The sequence below is a fragment of the Rana temporaria genome, chromosome 4, assembly GCF_905171775.1.
Source record: "Rana temporaria chromosome 4, aRanTem1.1, whole genome shotgun sequence".
In the NCBI taxonomy this organism is placed as follows: domain Eukaryota; kingdom Metazoa; phylum Chordata; class Amphibia; order Anura; family Ranidae; genus Rana; species Rana temporaria.
Genome location: NC_053492.1, coordinates 317916741 through 317933999, shown reverse-complemented (window position 1 = coordinate 317933999; position 17259 = coordinate 317916741). Strand labels below are relative to the sequence as shown.

Below are 17259 nucleotides of genomic sequence, written 5' to 3'. Positions count from 1 at the left end.
ACAGAGGCTTTATAAGTCAACAGCCACAACATTTGCAGTTGAACAATGTGACCACAAGATCGTCTATTGACATACTAAATGCTACTGTTTGTATGTGTATCATGAGGTGCAACCCTAATTAACGTACAACAAGATGATAGAGAAAAAGGGAAAAGGAATAAAGGTTGTATAGGGGGAAGAATAGAGGAGATAGGGAGGGGATTGGGTATAATAAGTAAAGGGAGGGGTGCAAGAGGAGAGAAGGATTTCACCAGCTACCGGTTTCAGCTATTGTGTCCAGGGATAACTGGGGTGTAGGCAATGTAGAAATTCAAGAAGGAGGCAATAAAAATCAACTGGTAAGTAGTGAGTAATCCATGGATCCAATGACCTGGTGGAAGTTGGCATGGGGCCTTGCAATTTAGCTGTTAATTTCTTGTTCTGTAATATCCATTGTATTCTGAATGTAACCTCTGACACTTGGGCTCCAGATTGCCGTTGAAGATTCCTTTTAGGCATAGAAGAGATGGGTTTAGTAAGCTAAACTCGGCCCCACACCCCCACTGTAGGCATGAGAATCAATTGCCATCTTGCCAAAGATGGCGGCAGAAGCATCCGTGAGCCGAGACAGAGACCGGCTTCGGGTGCCGACATTGCGGGCGCGCTGGACAGGTAAGTGTCCTTATTCCCAGAGTTCAGATTTAAGATGGCAATTGATTAGAGCAGCTTCAAATGCTAAAGAATGGCACTTGAGTGAGTGAGGAGTATGCACAGATTTTTAAATGACTTTGATAGTTTGTGTATAAAGCATACCGTACACAGTACTTTTAAATCAGATGAGAATTTTTTATATACGTTTTCACACAATAAGGTTCTTGGCTTTAAATATTTTAATGCTATGTTTATTATTTTTATTTCAGAAAACATTGCTTAAATATATATATATATTTTTTTCAGGACAGTCTAGCAATCGTGTATGATATGCACAATCCAACTCAGTACACAATTTATGAGCCGGTAATCAGGATTAAAGGAAGTATGAAACTTGCATCATCTCAAAGACCATTCAGTGCAAAGGAAGTGTCTAACAAATCTATGGATTCCCAAGCACTGAAAATGCTGCAACCGTGTTTTGAAAGAAACATACACAGTGTCCTGCATGAGATTGGAGGAATTCGAGCCATGGTGTATTTGTTTGCACGGGTACGTTTTAGTGATTGTTGTATAATGCATAAAATGGTTATTGTTAATTAAATGTTTGTTTATCGTATTGCTGCTGCCTCTGTGCCTGTGAGGAGAGCGAGAAAGCAGCAATGCTCTTGGGCACAGCGCTGGATTGAAAGAGGAACCAGGTAAGTATTTGGGGGTGCTGACTCTGGAAGATTTTTTAAGCCTAATGTACATGAAGGTTAAAAAAAAAAAAAACGCACGGGGGCGGAGATCGGCGCCAAATTCAAAAAAGTAAATACACAGTACACATACAGTAATCTTACAGATTACAGTACTGTATGAAATAACTACACGCCCCCTTTGTCCCTAGTGGTCTGCCCAGTGACCTGCATGCACTTTTATATAATAAATACTGTTCTTTCTGCCTGAAAACTTTAGGTTGTCCATAGCAACCAAAAAGTGTCACTTTTATGTCAAAAAGTGCTTTTAGACCAGCTGGAAAATAGCGATAATAAATTATAATCACTTGCAGAATTGAGCGATAGCGATTTGTGGGGAAATTCGTCATCAAACAATAAAAGTTATGACAGCGACAATTCTGCAACTGAGCAAATTTCAGTGTTTTTGATTTGATTACATTATTGAATAATTTTTGTTATAATTACATTATTGTTTTATTATTGTTATTTATTATATTATGATTTATGATTTTGAGTTTCAAACTTTATCATACCCGGGATGTCTATTAGACTCTTGTTTGGACAAAATTAAGTGAGTTATTCCTAAGAATTACAGGCCTACAATATAAAACACCAAATTTTCATGCAAAATAATTGTACTGCTTTCAGCACCTAAAACCAGAAAGCATCATACCGCCAGGGAGGTTAAAAGATAATTTCTTTATCGTACATCACGGGACACAGAGCGGCATATTCATTACTATGTGGGTTATATGGAGTACCTTCAGGTGATGGACACTGGCAATCTCAAACAGGAAGTCCCCTCCCTATATAACCCCCTCCCATAGGAGGAGTACCTCAGTTTTTTCGCCAGTGTCTTAGGTGTTGGTCACGGAATAGCTTGCCTCCATATCCTTGGGATCAAGGCGGGCTAACCGGATCTGTCCAGAGTGCCTCAGTGCCGAAGTGGACAGTACCCGGGCCCCCAAATCCAGGGGGTTTTTGCCTATAATGCCCTCTCTGGAGGGCTGGACCCTGGGCCCAGGGCTCACAGCTTTTCTAAGCCAGGAGTTCCCTGTTTGCCAGAGGTGCTGTATAGGTCCAGGACAGCGGTTCCTTTTAGGACCCCAGTGCCTGAAGGTCTACTACACTTCCCACGGAGATGGGAGAAGATTGGACTGTGTTTGTTACAAATGTCCTGCGGCATGGAGCAGGTAAGTGGGGAGCCTGCGGAACTTGGTTCGACTGCGAGCTTCCCAAGGGGGACCACAAGGGGGGGCAGCCTAAGTATGCTCTGCATGGGCACCAAGGTCACTATGTCCGTTAGTGGACAGGATGATTTGTTTTGTTCCTCCCCATTCTCTGGCCCCCTGTCCAAACAATCTTCTTCTGGCTACCTGCTGTTCTGCTGGGTATACAGGGTCTAGGGAGAGACCCTTGGGGCTAAGCAACTGATTCCTTAGAGTCTCTATTGCAGCCTACCTGTCCGGGGGATTCAAATTTGCCGCCCTGCAGCGCGTCCTTTCTCCCAGCTCTGTCGGCGTCTGGCGTCTCCATGTGTCTCTCTCTCCTCTCCCTGTCACGCGCGCGCGCGCGGGCACGCAGGAAATAGATGAATTTCGCGCCATCGGGAGAGGGGGGAGGGCGGGAGCACGCAGGAAGAGGCGTGTCCCGCCTCTGTTAAGAGTGACAGGCTGCGCGCATAGATCAGTCTGAAGCTGATCTGGAGGAGAGAGGACACAGAGCGGCATTCCTGCGACCCCCGGTGGCAAGAAAGGGGTAGTACATCATAGGCTTGGCCTATTTTTTCTTATTTAGCCAAAAATTCCCCTTTGTCAGCAGGTTGAAGGGCTGGAAAAAAAGATATTGGTGGGGCCGTAAAAAAAAAAAAAAAAAAAAAGGAAAGTAAATATAATTACTTCTAATTTAAAGGAACATAATAGCATATTAAAAAAAAAAAAAAAAAAAAAATTTTTTTCCTTTATATTTGATTTCGGCCTCACCAGGGTTTTTGGACACTAGTAATCCTATTGCTCCCTAAACCTTTCAAAATTATTTCCTAGCTGCGTACAGTTAGTTGTTGCAGGCTAAGAACCTCGGTTTTGTACCATGGCACCCAAAGGCTCAGGATCAAGGGGGTCTAAAAATGTAAAAAAGCAAAAGGGTTCCCCCTCGGATTCTGAGGATACGAGTCAGGCTATGCCGGTACTCTCCCCACCTGACCCAGTTGTGGCCGCCTTGGTTGAGCCAATAGGGGGATCTGGTGCAGTGGCTGGCCCAGATCCACCCAACCCTGTGTTCGTCACAGAGGAAAAGCTAGCTACCGCATTAGAAGGGCTAGAGAAAAGATTGGCAGCTATGCTCACTAAATCTTTTCCAGGCAAAAAGCGGGCTAGGTCCCCTTCGCCAAAATGTGTATCCTCGGATGCTGAAGTGATTTCACTGGAGGAATCAGAATTTCAGGAGGATCTATTGGACGAGAACCCAGAGGGTTCAGAAATTGAGGAATCTACTATTGAGGAACCATTCTCAGCCTCCCAAGCAGAGAGCCTGTGGGTCCAGTCTTTGACGGACATGGTACACTCAGCATTTAACCTGCCTTTACCGGAGCTCCGGAGTCCGGCAGTTTCCTCTTTGGGCTCCTTAAAGGCGCCCCTGAATAACGCAGTTTTTCCAGTCCATCCGTTATTAGAGGAGCTAATTTTCCAAGATTGGGTACGACCAGACAGAATTTTTTTGCCGCCTAAAAAATTTTCTGTTATCTACCCGTTAGAGGAGAAGTTTGCCAAAAAATGGGCGCTCCCAGCTGTGGATGCTGCCATCTCTTGTGTAAATAAATCACTAACTTGCCCGGTAGAAAACATTCAGATGTTTAAGGACCCGGTTGATAAACGGTTGGAAACTCTCTTAAAAGCTTCCTTTTCCACGGCAGGGGCAGTGGTACAGCCAGCGGTGGCTGCTATAGGAGTCTGTCAGGCTTTAAAGGACCAGACTAAACAGATGCTTAAGGACATCCCTGCCCAACAGGCAGAAGAGCTGTCCGATATACCCAGAGCTCTTTGCTTTGCGGTGGATGCTATAAAAGATTCCATTCAGCAGGCATCTCGCTTATCTCTATTTTTAGTGCATATGAGAAGGCTCTTATGGTTAAAGAACTGGGCGGCCGAGCCCCCATGCAAAAAGCTTTTGGCAGGTTTCCCTTTCCATGGAGGTCGACTCTTCGGAGAAGATCTGGATAAATACATTCAGACTATCTCAAGTGGCAAGAGTACCCTTTTGCCAGTCAAGAAGAGATCTCGGGGTCCTACATTTAAGAGGCAACTTTCCCCTGTGCCAGGGCCCTCTAATGCCAGGCAGTATCGACGGCCTCCTGCGCGATCAAATTTTAAATCGCAGGGACAGGCCCCGGGAGGCAAAAAGCCTTGGTATCGCAAGCCAGCAAAGCCTGCCCCTAAGTCTGCCTTATGAAGAGATGCCCCCACCCACGAGGATAGGGGGAAGGCTTCGTTTCTTTTCAAAGATCTGGGAAGCCAACATCCCCGACAGATGGGTCCGATCTTCTGTGGCCACAGGCTACAGATTAGAGTTTTTAAAGTTTCCTCCTCCTCATTATCAGGAATCAAGAATTCCAAACGATCCAGCAAAGAGGTCCCCCTTTTTGGCGGCATTGGATCGTCTGATTTATCAAGGCGTGATAGTAGAGGTACCAGTCCAAGAACAAGGGCTAGGTTTCTACTCCAATCTATTTGTCGTGCCAAAGCCCAACGGCGAGGTCAGGCCAATTTTGGACCTAAAAAATTTAAACATTTATCTAAAGGTTCAGTCATTCCGGATGGAGTCTGTTCGGTCAGCAGCCGCCGTGCTCCAGAAGGACGATTTTCTGGCCTCCATAGACATAAAGGATGCTTACCTTCATATACCGATCTTTCAGCCACATCAGAGATTTTTACGTTTCTCAGTGGCTCAGCGTCACTTCCAATTTGTGGCGCTTCCTTTCGGGCTGGCTACGGCCCCCCGGGTGTTCATGAAGGTTCTAGCTCCAATATTAGCCAGTCTAAGAATCCAGGGTGTCACGGTCCTGGCATATTTGGACGACCTCTTGATCATAGACCACTCCTCTCCTTGTTTGGAGCGAGCGGTTGCCCTCACGGTTCAGATCCTCGAGAGGTTCGGCTGGGTCATAAACCGAGAAAAATCAGTATTCCAACCCGCAAAACAGTTGGATTATCTCGGCATGAGGTTAGACACAGCTCAGCAAAAGGTTTTTCTACCCCTGGTAAAGGTCAGGGCTATCAAAGAATTGATTCAGCTGGTTCTGAGTAAAAGAGAACCAACTATTCGCCTATGTATGCGTTTACTAGGCAAGCTGGTGGCCACGTTCGAGGCGGTGCCTTACGCTCAGAGCCACACTCGCATCCTACAGGCAGCCATTCTGGCAGCTTGGAGCAAGAAGGCGCAGGCCTTGGAGTTTCCGTTGCCTCTGTCAGCAAGAGTCCGGCAAAGTCTGTGTTGGTGGTTAAACCCTCAGAACCTGCTAAAGGGAAAATCGTTCAGCCCCATAGCCTGGAAGATAGTAACCACAGATGCCAGCCTAAAGGGCTGGGGAGCGGTCTTGGATGGTTGCACTCGCCAAGGCACTTGGGCACATGCGGAGAGGCAGTTGCCCATCAACATCTTGGAGCTTAGAGCTGCTCGGCTGGCCCTCGAGGCTTGGACATCCAAATTACAGGGGTTCCCGGTGAGGATTCAGTCGGATAATGCAACGGCTGTAGCATATATAAATCACCAAGGGGGAACCAAAAGTCAATCAGCTCAGAGAGAAGTGAGCTTGATTTTCCTGTGGGCAGAGGCTCATGTGCCCTGTATATCGGCAATTTTCATTCCCGGGGTGGACAACGTGCAAGCGGACTTCTTGAGTCGTCAGTCTCTGTCGCCAGGGGAGTGGTCTCTGCACCCTAAAGTTTTTCAGTTAATCTGCCAGAGGTGGGGAATACCGGACGTGGACGTCATGGCATCAAGATTCAACAAGAAACTAGACAGGTTCATGTCCCGTACTCGGGACCCTATGGCCTGCGGAACCGATGCATTGGTTTGTCCGTGGCATCAGTTCAAACTGCTATATGCCTTTCCCCCGCTACAGTTGCTACCCCGCCTGTTACGCAGGATCAGGGTGGAGCACAAACCAGTCATCCTGGTAGCTCCAGCATGGCCCAGGAGGGCATGGTACTCACTAATCCTGAGGATGGCAGTGGGAGAACCTTGGGCACTTCCTCTACGGCCAGACCTACTCTCACAAGGCCCGATCCTACACCCTGCATTACGGCGTCTAAATTTGACGGCCTGGCGGCTGAATCCCTGATTCTCAGTAGTAGAGGCCGTTTTAGGCAGATAATCTCTACCCTGATCAGGATTAGAGGGCCGGTCTCCAGGGTGATTTGTTCCAGGGTCCGGGAAGCCTATGTAGACTGGTATGTGTCGAAGGAATAGTTTGCCGCAAGTATACATTGATCAAATGTTAAGTTTCTCCAGTTAGGAGTGGTGGACTCCCACTCGCGGTTGACACCTTCTTTCAGAGGGTCTTGCGCATTAATCCTCCGGGTATGTCCCCACTTGCCGTGGGACTCGGTCAACTCTACAGGAACAACCTTGTGAGTCGTTGGCTGAAATTCCTGTGATTGGCTATCAAGGAAGCTGGGATTTCTGGTTGCCATAGTTTGGCCAAAGAGAGCAGAAATAGCAGCCTTATCTTATAAGAAGCTATATCTTAATTTTTCTCACAAGGACGAGGTGGTTCTCCATCCGCATCCTCCCTGCCCACCAAAGGTTATATCCAGTTCTTTACTAACCAGGATTTGGTACTATCATCCTTCTCCGAAACCTACTTCCAAAAGGAAGGGTTGCTATATACCTTGGGTATGGTCACGGCCATAAAGGCCTATCTTAGAGCTACAGAGAAGTTCCGGAAAACAGATGTGTTGTTCATTTTTTCCAGAGGAGCCAAGAAGGGGCAGGCAGCTGCAAAAGCCATCCTCTCGTGAGAGAGGAAGCTATTATTTACTCAGGCCTACAGCTTGAAGGACTGCCTCTTCCGTTGCCAGTAAGGGCTCTTTCTGCCAGAGCCATGGGCGCCTCCTTGGACAGCACACCATCAGTTCCCTGGGGCTCAAATATGCAAGGCGGCAACCTGGTCCTGAGTCCGCAAGTGTTCTAAATCAGACCGGTTGGACGTAAGAAGGAATACTGATACAGCCGTTTTGGCAGGAACTGCTGCAGGCCGCATTTTTAAGACCCTCAGAATCGGGGGCACCCTTGAGTTAAAAAATTTAAATTTTATTTCTCGACTAAGTTGGATTTATTATTATTATTTGAGTTATCTCAGAATTAAATCCTTGGGAAGATGTCTCCCTCCCCTCATTAAAGCATTGCTTTGGGACATCCCACATAGTAATGAATATGCCGCTCTGTGTCCCGTGATGTACGATAAAGAAAAAGGGATTTTTAAATACAGCTTACCTGTAAAATCCTTTTCTTGGAGTACATCACGGGACACAGAGCTCCCACCCCTCTTATGGGGACCATTTTGGGAGGCATACTGCTTGCTACAAAACTGAGGTACTCCTCCTATGGGAGGGGGTTATATAGGGAGGGGACTTCCTGTTTGAGATTGCCAGTGTCCATCACCTGAAGGTACTCCATATAACCCACATAGTAATGAATATGCCGCTCTGTGTCCCGTGATGTACTCCAAGAAAAGGATTTTACAGGTAAGCTGTATTTAAAAATCCCTTTTTTGCTTTGTGTATTGCTGAGATTTCTAAGTATTGCGTATTACTAATACTGCATTTTATAACCTTTCCCATATTTTTAGACTGTGGAGATCAGCAGCTGTGAAAAGACTCAATCAATGGGGTTGGAGATTATATTGTCCTTAACCAAATACAACCAGCAGAGAATTCAAGAGAGCAAAAATTGTGATCTTTATTCAATGATTCACCAAGTTTTAGTACGTCCTAAATGCATTGTCGGATTTCATACTTTAAAGGTAGGTGCTTTTGGTAATCACTTAAGTGGTTTAGTGGTAGTTAATGCAAAAATAACAATGAAGTAGCCAATACTAACAGCAATGATTAGCAGAACATGAGATCGGCAGCCTAACTTGCATGTTTCAGCTGTACACCGCTTTAAGGTCTAACTCTAGATTGGGCTCTTCACTTCATCACATGTTATATTTTGAAAAATAGCTTGATTCCCCCAACAAGATGGTCAGTGTTAATAGGGGATTTCCTCCTGCAGAGCTTTTGTTTTCTCCCACTGGGGGGGGGGGGCAGTGGGGAGCCGTTCTGTTGGTAAAGCACACAGTGAATATTGCTAGCAGCTATAGCTGCTGAGAATTATCGCATGAAAATTCTGATTAGCTTGAATCTTGGCTGGTGCCTGCTGAACCGGTCAAGATTCAAACCATCTATGCCCGGCTTAAAGAAAGTGGGCATTAAAGTGGAAGTTCACACAAAAATGGAACCTCCGCTGTCCGGATTCCTCCCCCCCCCCCCCTCTGGTGTCAAATTTGGCACCTTTTTAGGAGGGAGGAGGGAGCAGATACCCTAGACAGGTATTTGCACCACTTCCGGGCATAGACTCGACTTCACGTCCTGCACCCCCCGCTGTCTTTTGGGAGACAAACGGGTCCCAGAAGATGGCAGAGACCAGTGGCATTGCATAGCACGAGTTGCGCATGCGCAGTAGGGAACCAGGAAGTGAAGCCGCAAGGCTTCACTTCATGATTCGCTTACCAAAGATGGCCTCGTCCGCATCTGAGAGCCGAGACAGAGATCGGCTTTGGCTGCCGACATCACGGACTCCCTGGACAGGTAAGTGTCCTTATTTTTAAAGTCAGCAGCTGCAGTATTTGGCGGACCTCCGCATTAAGTTTTGGGCTTGCAATAAGTGGGTTAAAGCAGAGCTCCACCCTGAAGTGGAACTTCCGCTCACAATTGGAATCTTTCGGTGGGGAGGGGGGACAAGATACCTGTCTTTGACAGGTATCCTTTCCCACTTCCGGGAGTCTGGCCATGGCTAATGGAGAGGAGCGGGGCCTCGCGCATGCACAGTAGGGTTCCCTTACCCGCAATGGCAGCGGCAGTGTAGCCTTCCGACTTCACGCCGGGTACTGCCGACATCGAGGGACAGCAGGACAGGTAAGTGTCCATTTACTAAAAGCCAGCAGCTGCAGTATGTGTAGCTGCTGGCTTTTATTTAAAAAAAAAATTCCCCCGGACCTCCTCTTTAAGTTTAACTGGGTATTCAGTGTGAAAGAGTACAGGCAGAAGTGGTTAAAACCAGGTACCTGACCAACCCCCCCCCCCCTCCCCCCCAAAACAAAAAAAGTGCCAAATTTTAGAGGTGTGAGAAGAGGAAGCCTTAAGATGGAACCTATAAACCTAAGAACTCTGGCTAAGGTGCTAAATGAACAACAAATAATAAAAAATACAAGGCAGGGATGACCCCCATCCCTCCCTACTCTTCAATATCGCCATTGAGCCCCTATCCAGAATACTCAACTCACACAGAGGGATTAGTGGCATCACCGTGGGTAACCAAGTTCTCCGCTCTGCCCTATTCGTCGACGATATACTGTTATTCTCCACTGACCCCCTCACAGACTTTGACAGACTCCAAGAACTTTTTGCGACATTTCGACTAAGCTCTGGCTTTCACATAAATTCTAGCACTCCACCCACAGTTGTCTGCTAAATGGAGACCTCTATCCCTGTTTGCTATGGCAACCCAATATATCACATACCTGGGCATCCGCATAAAACGCGAGCCCTCCTCTCTATATGTACTTAATTATCCCCCATTAATAACAAAAATTGTTAAGGAGTTGGAGGCATGGGCGGCCCTTCCCCTCTCACTCATTGGGAGATGTCACCTTTTTAAAATGGTGTCGTTTGCACGTCTACTTTACCCAATGCAGACCATACCTCTTTTATTAAAACATTCTGATGTACAAAAAATCCATAGGGCACTAACTACTTTTATATGGTCCCGCAAAAAGCCACGCATTACGTTGCAAAAACTATGCCTCCCGAAGTCTGAGGGTGGGGCGGGTCTACCCAATATTCGTTTCTATAATCTCTCATGCCTACTTAGACAGGGCCTGGACTGGCTGAATGGAAAGTCAAAATACTGCAATATCTTACTTGAAGGTGCTTTGACCACCCCACACACCCTTTCGACCATCCTCCACTCCAATCCTAATGCTCTACCACCTCACCTCAAATCAAGTGTACTCATCAGAAACGGTCACCGCTTGGAGGAAGGTACGGAAACTATTGGGATTACCACTGAGTGTCTCGCACTATCTACCAATTCAAGGCAACCCTATGTTTCTCCCATCCACTCTCCACAAAGCATTTGATCAATGGAGAACCAAGGGCCTCACGAAAGTAACTTCCATTTACCATGGTGAACCTGCTAAGTTCACGCCTTTCCAGACCCTGTAGAGTGAATTTTCCTTGCCTCCGTCACACACCTTCTTCTATCATCAATTGACTGATTATCTTGTAATGGATCTAACTCCGATCCCTTCTAACAGTCCTTCATTGACACTGTGCTACAGAGAAACGATAACTCCATCTCCACTCTTTACTCCTATCTTGTTCAACACCAATCAGAAAAATACCACCTTAACCACTTAAGACCCGGACAATTATGCAGGTTAAGGACCTTGCCCCTTTTTGCGATTCGGCACTGCATCACTTTAACTGACAATTGCGTGGTCCTGCGACGTGGTTCCCAAACAAAATTGGAGTATTTTTTTTCCCCACAAATAGAGCTTTATTTTGGTGGTATTTGATCACCTCTGCGGTTTTTATATTTTGCGCTATAAACAAAAATAGATTGACAATAAAAAAAATTTTTAAATATTTTTTACTTTTTGCTATAATATTTATCCCCCAAAAATATATAAAAAAAACATTTTTTTTCCTCAGTTTAGGCTGATGCGTATTTTTCTACCTATTTGTGTTAAAAAAAATCGCAATAAGCGTTTAACGATTGGTTTGCGCAAAATTTATAGCGTTTTCAAAATAGGGGATAGTTTTATTGCATTTTTATTATTTTTTTTACTACCAATGTCGGCGATCAGCGATTTTTTTTTTTTCGTGACTGCGACATTATGGCAGACAATTTTGACACATTTTTGGGACCATTGTCATTTTCACAGCAAAAAGTGCTATAAAAATGCATTGTTTACTGTGAAAATGACAATTGCAGTTTAGGAGTTAACCACTAGGGGGCGCTGTAGGGGTTAAGCGTGACCTCATATGTGTTTCTAACTGTAGGGGGGCGGGGCTGGACGTGTGACGTCATTGACCGTCTTTCCCTGTGTCAGGGAACAGACGATCAATGACACTGCCACAACAAAGAACAGGTAAGGTGTGTTTACACACACCTCTCCCCGTTCTTCAGCTCCACGGGTGCGGTCACGGAGCTTCGGACCGGGTCGCGAGCACGCCGGCGCACTCAGGACCCCACGGCTGGGCTTAAAGAGACACGTACAGCTACGTGATTGTGCCCAACCATGCCATTCTGCCGACCTATATCGGCGTGAAGGGGTCCTTAAGTGGTTAAACCGTTCCCGAAAATGGTCTACCCTGTTTTATGACAATGAACTGCCGGAAAAAATCTTTGAGGGGTACAGAAATGTCCGCAAACTTATTATATCAGAAACGTGTCTTGAAACACAATTCAAGATCATGCACAGAGTCTACTATCCGTTTCGCATCAATAAAGCAGACCCAGCTCAAGCGCAATGCCCCTGGTGCTTTCTATTTTGCCCCACATTGTTACACCGTCTCTGGGACTGCACAGCTATCTCCACCTACTGGGACTCTGTACTTGCCCACATCTGCAAAATCAATAAGACAAGGATCCCGAAAGATCGTTTACTGTGTTTGTTTTGGTTACACACCACTAGCATCCACTTCAACTGCAATTGGACTCTTAAATATTCCACAGTGGGCCCATCTATGTCTCTTAGTTGCTCGCAGGACTATTATCCAGTGGCGTATCCACGGTATGGCAGCCATGGCAAGTGCCATGGGCGGGGGGGGGCGCCAAAAAAGAAAACACTCAGAAAAAAAATTCCACCCGTCCTGCTGCGGCTGCCTCCTGCACTATAGCCCAGGCGGGCGGCACGGCACTTCACCTGCAACTACTGTTGCTTAGCTCAGCTGTGTCTGGCAGTATGGAGTGTGACAGGCGCCCCCCATGCTTGTTAATGAGTGTGCCCGGCCAGACCGTCATTCGGCTTACTAGCGGAGGCTCCGCATACCCTCTGCGCTCCTTATCTTTTCCCCGAGTGGCGAGCGGGTCGGTGAGTGACATCACCCATCACGTGAGGTGTTTGACAGAGAGGAGACCTGCACAATTAGGGGAACCCCTCAGCCAGGCAGCGGCACTGCAGCAGCAGGCAAGGTACCGTCCGTATAATTGAAGTCACCATCTTGCTCAATATGGATTAAATAGATTAATTATGCATAGCCATAGATATCATAAATAAAGTGATTTGTGCAAGTAGTACCTGCTGTTGCACAGATCACTTTTATTTATGATATCTATGGCTATGCAAAATTATAATTTATATAATCCATATTGAGCAAGCACTTTATTTGATTGGCTGCTTGCTTCTATTTGGGCATGTGCCTGGCACATGATGACTAAGGATGAGCTCTGGTGTATTCGTATAGTACACGTGCAGAGCCTGCCAAGAAGTGTGCACGGCGCTGCGCTAATTACAGCCAGGGAGACATATCCCGTAGACATAGCCAAGCATCGGGAAATGTCTCCCTGGCTGTGATTAGCGCAGCGCCGTTCACACCTCTTGGCGGGCTCTGCACGTGTACTATGCGAACACGCCAGAGTTCATCCTTAAGGCTACTTTCACACTGGGGCGTTGGGCCGTCGACCGTAAAGCGCCGCTATTTTAGCAGCGCTTTACTGTCATTTTTGCGGAGCTATTCAGCCGCTAGCGGGGCGCCTCAAAGACGTTTCTGAGCGTCCTGCCAGCACACTGCTAGCGGCCCAAAAGGGTTAAAACCGGCTGCTTTGCTGGTGGTTCAGCGGCGCTGCCTATTAGTTTCAATGGGCAGGGGCACTTTAAAGGCAGTGTGTACACCGTTCCTACAGCGCCTCAAAGATGCGGCTAGCAGGACTTTTTTGAGCATCCTGCCAACGCACCGCTCCAGTGTGAAAGCTCTCGGGCTTTCGCATTGGAATGAGAAAAGAGGCTCTTTCAGGGTGCTTTGCAAGCGCTATTTTGTAGCACCTGCAAAGCGCCTCAGTGTGAAAGTAGCCTAAGACCCCTTTCACACTGAGGTGCTTTGCAGGCGCTATAACGCTAAAAATAGCGCCTGCAAAGCACCCTGAAAGTGGCTCCATTCACTCTAGTGTGAAAGCCTGAGTGCTCTCACACTGGAGCGGTGCGCTGGCAGGACATTTAAGGCCCCTTTCACACTGAGGAGTTTTTCAGGCGTTACAGCGCTAAAAATAGCACTGCTATACCGCCTGAAAAAACTCCTGCCCAGCCTTCTCAATGTGAAAGCCCAAGGGCTTTCACACTGAGGCGATGCGCTGGCAGGAGAGAAAAAAATCTCCTGCAAGCAGCATCTTTAGAGCGGTGAGAGGAGCGGTATGTATACCGCTCCTTTACCGATCCTTCCCATTTAAAACAATGGGAAACCGCGGTAATACCGCCCGCAATGCGCCTCTGCAGAGGCGCATTGCGTGCGGTATTAACCCTTTATCGGCGCTATACCATCACCGCACCTCCCGCCCCAGTGTGAAAGGGGCCAAATGTCCTTCAAGCAGCATCTTTGAGGCGCTGTAGGATTGTCGATTGAAATCAAAGCAGCGCTTTGCAGGTGTTTTTCTAACCCTTTCTCGGCCCCTAGCGGAGGTTAAAAGCACCCCGCTAGCGGCTGAATAGTGCCGATGCCCCCACCGCCCCAGTGTGAAAAAGACCTTAAAGTCACCATCATGTGCGTGTGTGCTAAGCAGACAGGGCCGCTGGTGATCCTACTCCCTCTCTGTGTCAGAGGCACTGGCGCAGCATTGGCAACATCCTCTGCACTGCTGCGTGTCCCTGATCCTCACAGTGCCACTGCCAGTGAGTGTGACCTGTCTGTGTACCACCGCATTTATGGGTGCTGGTAAGGCCACATTTATGGGTGCTGGCAAGGCCGCATTTATGGGTGCTGATATCACTGTAGTTATGGGTGCTGGTATCACTGTACTTATGGGTGCTGGTATCGCTGTAGTTATGGGTGCTGGTATCGCTGCAGTTATGGGTGCTGGTATTGCTGCAGTTATGGGTGCTGGTATTGCTGCAGTTATGGGTGCTGGTATTGCTGCAGTTATGGGTGCTGGTATTGCTGCAGTTATGGGTGCTGGTATTGCTGCAGTTATGGGTGCTGGTATTGCTGCAGTTATGGGTGCTGGTATTGCTGCAGTTATGGGTGCTGGTATTGCTGCAGTTATGGGTGCTGGTATTGCTGCAATTATGGGTGCTGGTATTGCTGCAATTTTATGGGTGCTGGTATTGCTGCAATTATGGGTGCTGGTATCGCTGCAATTATGGGTGCTGATATCACTGCATTTTGACAGGGGCGCAGTTTCAGTGCTTGCCATAGGCGCCATTTTCACTAGATACGCCTCTGATTATGTCCCACTGGATTTCACAAACCCCACCCACGCTATTGGCAGTGAAAAGAGCTATGCTATCACTCTTCTACTGGGAGAGGCTGGACACGATTACACTGAACTTTCGCTCTACCTCACACTTCTTCACGAGATGGTGTAAATATATAGAGGCCACATTAACCCAGAAAGTTTTACAAGAAGTCATGCAACCAATTGGTATTTGAAAAGAGATCTCACCAATTCACTGGGCAACCCTAAGGTTTCTGATTTATCTGACCCCTCTACCTTTCTACCACCATAGGACATCCACAGATTCCTGGAGCTCTTTGACTTCCATGACTCTTATGCTTAAAGCTAATAACTCCCGTAGTTATTATTGTTATGGCTAGGCCACTATACAAGATAGCCAGTCATTAATATCCAAACCGTGCTTCCGCTGCTGAAGGTATTATGGTATGAGTCCTCACTTCTGTATGTATCACATTGCTTTGACATTGCTGTATAGGTAAATATGTGTCACCTGTTCCATCCCCCCTTAGTCAGAACTTCACCTCCTTTGTTGAATTTAATACATATATATAACTGCTTTAGCGTACTGTGTACTTTGTATGATTGTACTGTGAAAATCCAAATTTACAAAAAAATACAAAACTGCAGTCGCTGTGCAAAGGTGCTGTAACCTTAAAAGTATTGGACAATATGAAACAGCGCTGGGAGCATATATTATTCAATATACATAATGGTGATTAGTGTCATATACAACAAATGTGACATGCCATACAAAGATGCAACAAAATGATGTGATAATCACAAATCTATAAAGTGCTTTAATGCTTATATGAAAAAGGTGCAATGGTGCTCCAAACTTGCAAAATGTGAGGTGACGCCTCATTCGGTGACCCACTCACCAGTTAAAGTGGTTGTAAACCCTAAAAAAAAAAATATGGGAGGGGGGGAAGGAACCTGCAAGGCAAAGGCGTAATGAGCTAGTATGCATAGCATACTAGCTCATTATGTATTACCTCAGATCGAAGCCCCCCGCAACCGTTATTGTCTCCCCCTCCGGCCACCGACATCTCTCCTGGGGCTAACTTCCGGGTATCACGGCTCCGGCGCTGTGATTAGCCAGAGCCGCGTTAACATCACTCCCGATCATGCGCCGGAGCAGCCGGTAACGGCACACAGACTGAAGAAACGACACATACGTGCAGTTTGCCCCAGTGCGCATTTGCCGATGACATCGGCACATGCAGGGGATATCTCCTAAACCGTGCAGGTTTAGGAGATATCCTGAGTAGCTACAGGTAAGCCTTAATATAGGCTTATCTGTAGCATAAAGTGGTTGTAAAAGGTTTAAAACCACTTTAAAAGACATCAGATGTCAGTCCAGGCACCGCGTCTCGGTCTGCCAGGTGCCTGGACTGACACCTGGCTCAGCCTCTTGGCGACCCACTGAGAGCCTGAGCTAGCCACCCCTCCACAGCTCAGTACTCCAATGAGCAAGGAGGGGGCATAGCAGAGAGTTGGGACTGTCTGCAGCTCTATGCTCACAAAGCTCTGAAAACTGAGCAATCAGCGGTGTTCGATCGCTCGGTTCTCAGTGCAGAGGCTTCAGGGTATAGATGCAGCATCAGACCGATGCTTCATCCACTGAGGGTACAGTGAGGGGGAAAAAAGATTTGATCCACTGCTGATGTTGTACATTTGCCCACTGACAAATAAATTATCAATCTATAATTTTAATGGTAGGTTTATTTTAACAGAAAATTTAAAAAAAATTATAAATTTGATTCACATTTTAATAGTGAAATAAGTACTTTATCCCCTATTAATCAGCAAGATCTCTGGCTCCCAGGTGTCTTCTATACAGGTAACGAGCTGAGATTAGGAGCACTCTCTTACCTGTATAAAAGACACCTGTCCACAAAAGCAATCAATCAGATTCCAATCTGTCCACCATGGCCAAGACCAAAGAGCTGTCCAAGGATTTCGGTGACTGTCATGTACCTGGGTGTGTTTGAACTGGGATCTTTTTGGTCCCACAGCTGCAGCCTTACCTGTTGTGCTACGGAGGAGATCTGGACTTTTGGAAATGCAGACCATAAATAGGAAGTGATGCTATCTCTCAGCCCCCGTTTGTGTGGATTAGCTCCCTGGGTGTTCTGACTGCTTGTGATTTTGATTATCGTGTTGAACTTCTGCCTGAATCCCTGACTATTCTCTAGCCTGC

General features: G+C 46.7%; 1 protein-coding gene across 1 annotated transcript in view; it reads left to right on the top strand.

The window, feature by feature from the left end:
• LYST (lysosomal trafficking regulator) overlaps positions 1–17259 on the top strand; it is a 317564-nt gene that overhangs the window by 129523 nt on the left and 170782 nt on the right. Inside the window, exons 16-17 of the mRNA XM_040350648.1 lie at positions 937–1182; positions 8197–8370. Of these exons, the coding sequence (XP_040206582.1) occupies positions 937–1182; positions 8197–8370 (420 nt within the window). The remainder of the gene's footprint in view (positions 1–936; positions 1183–8196; positions 8371–17259) is intronic.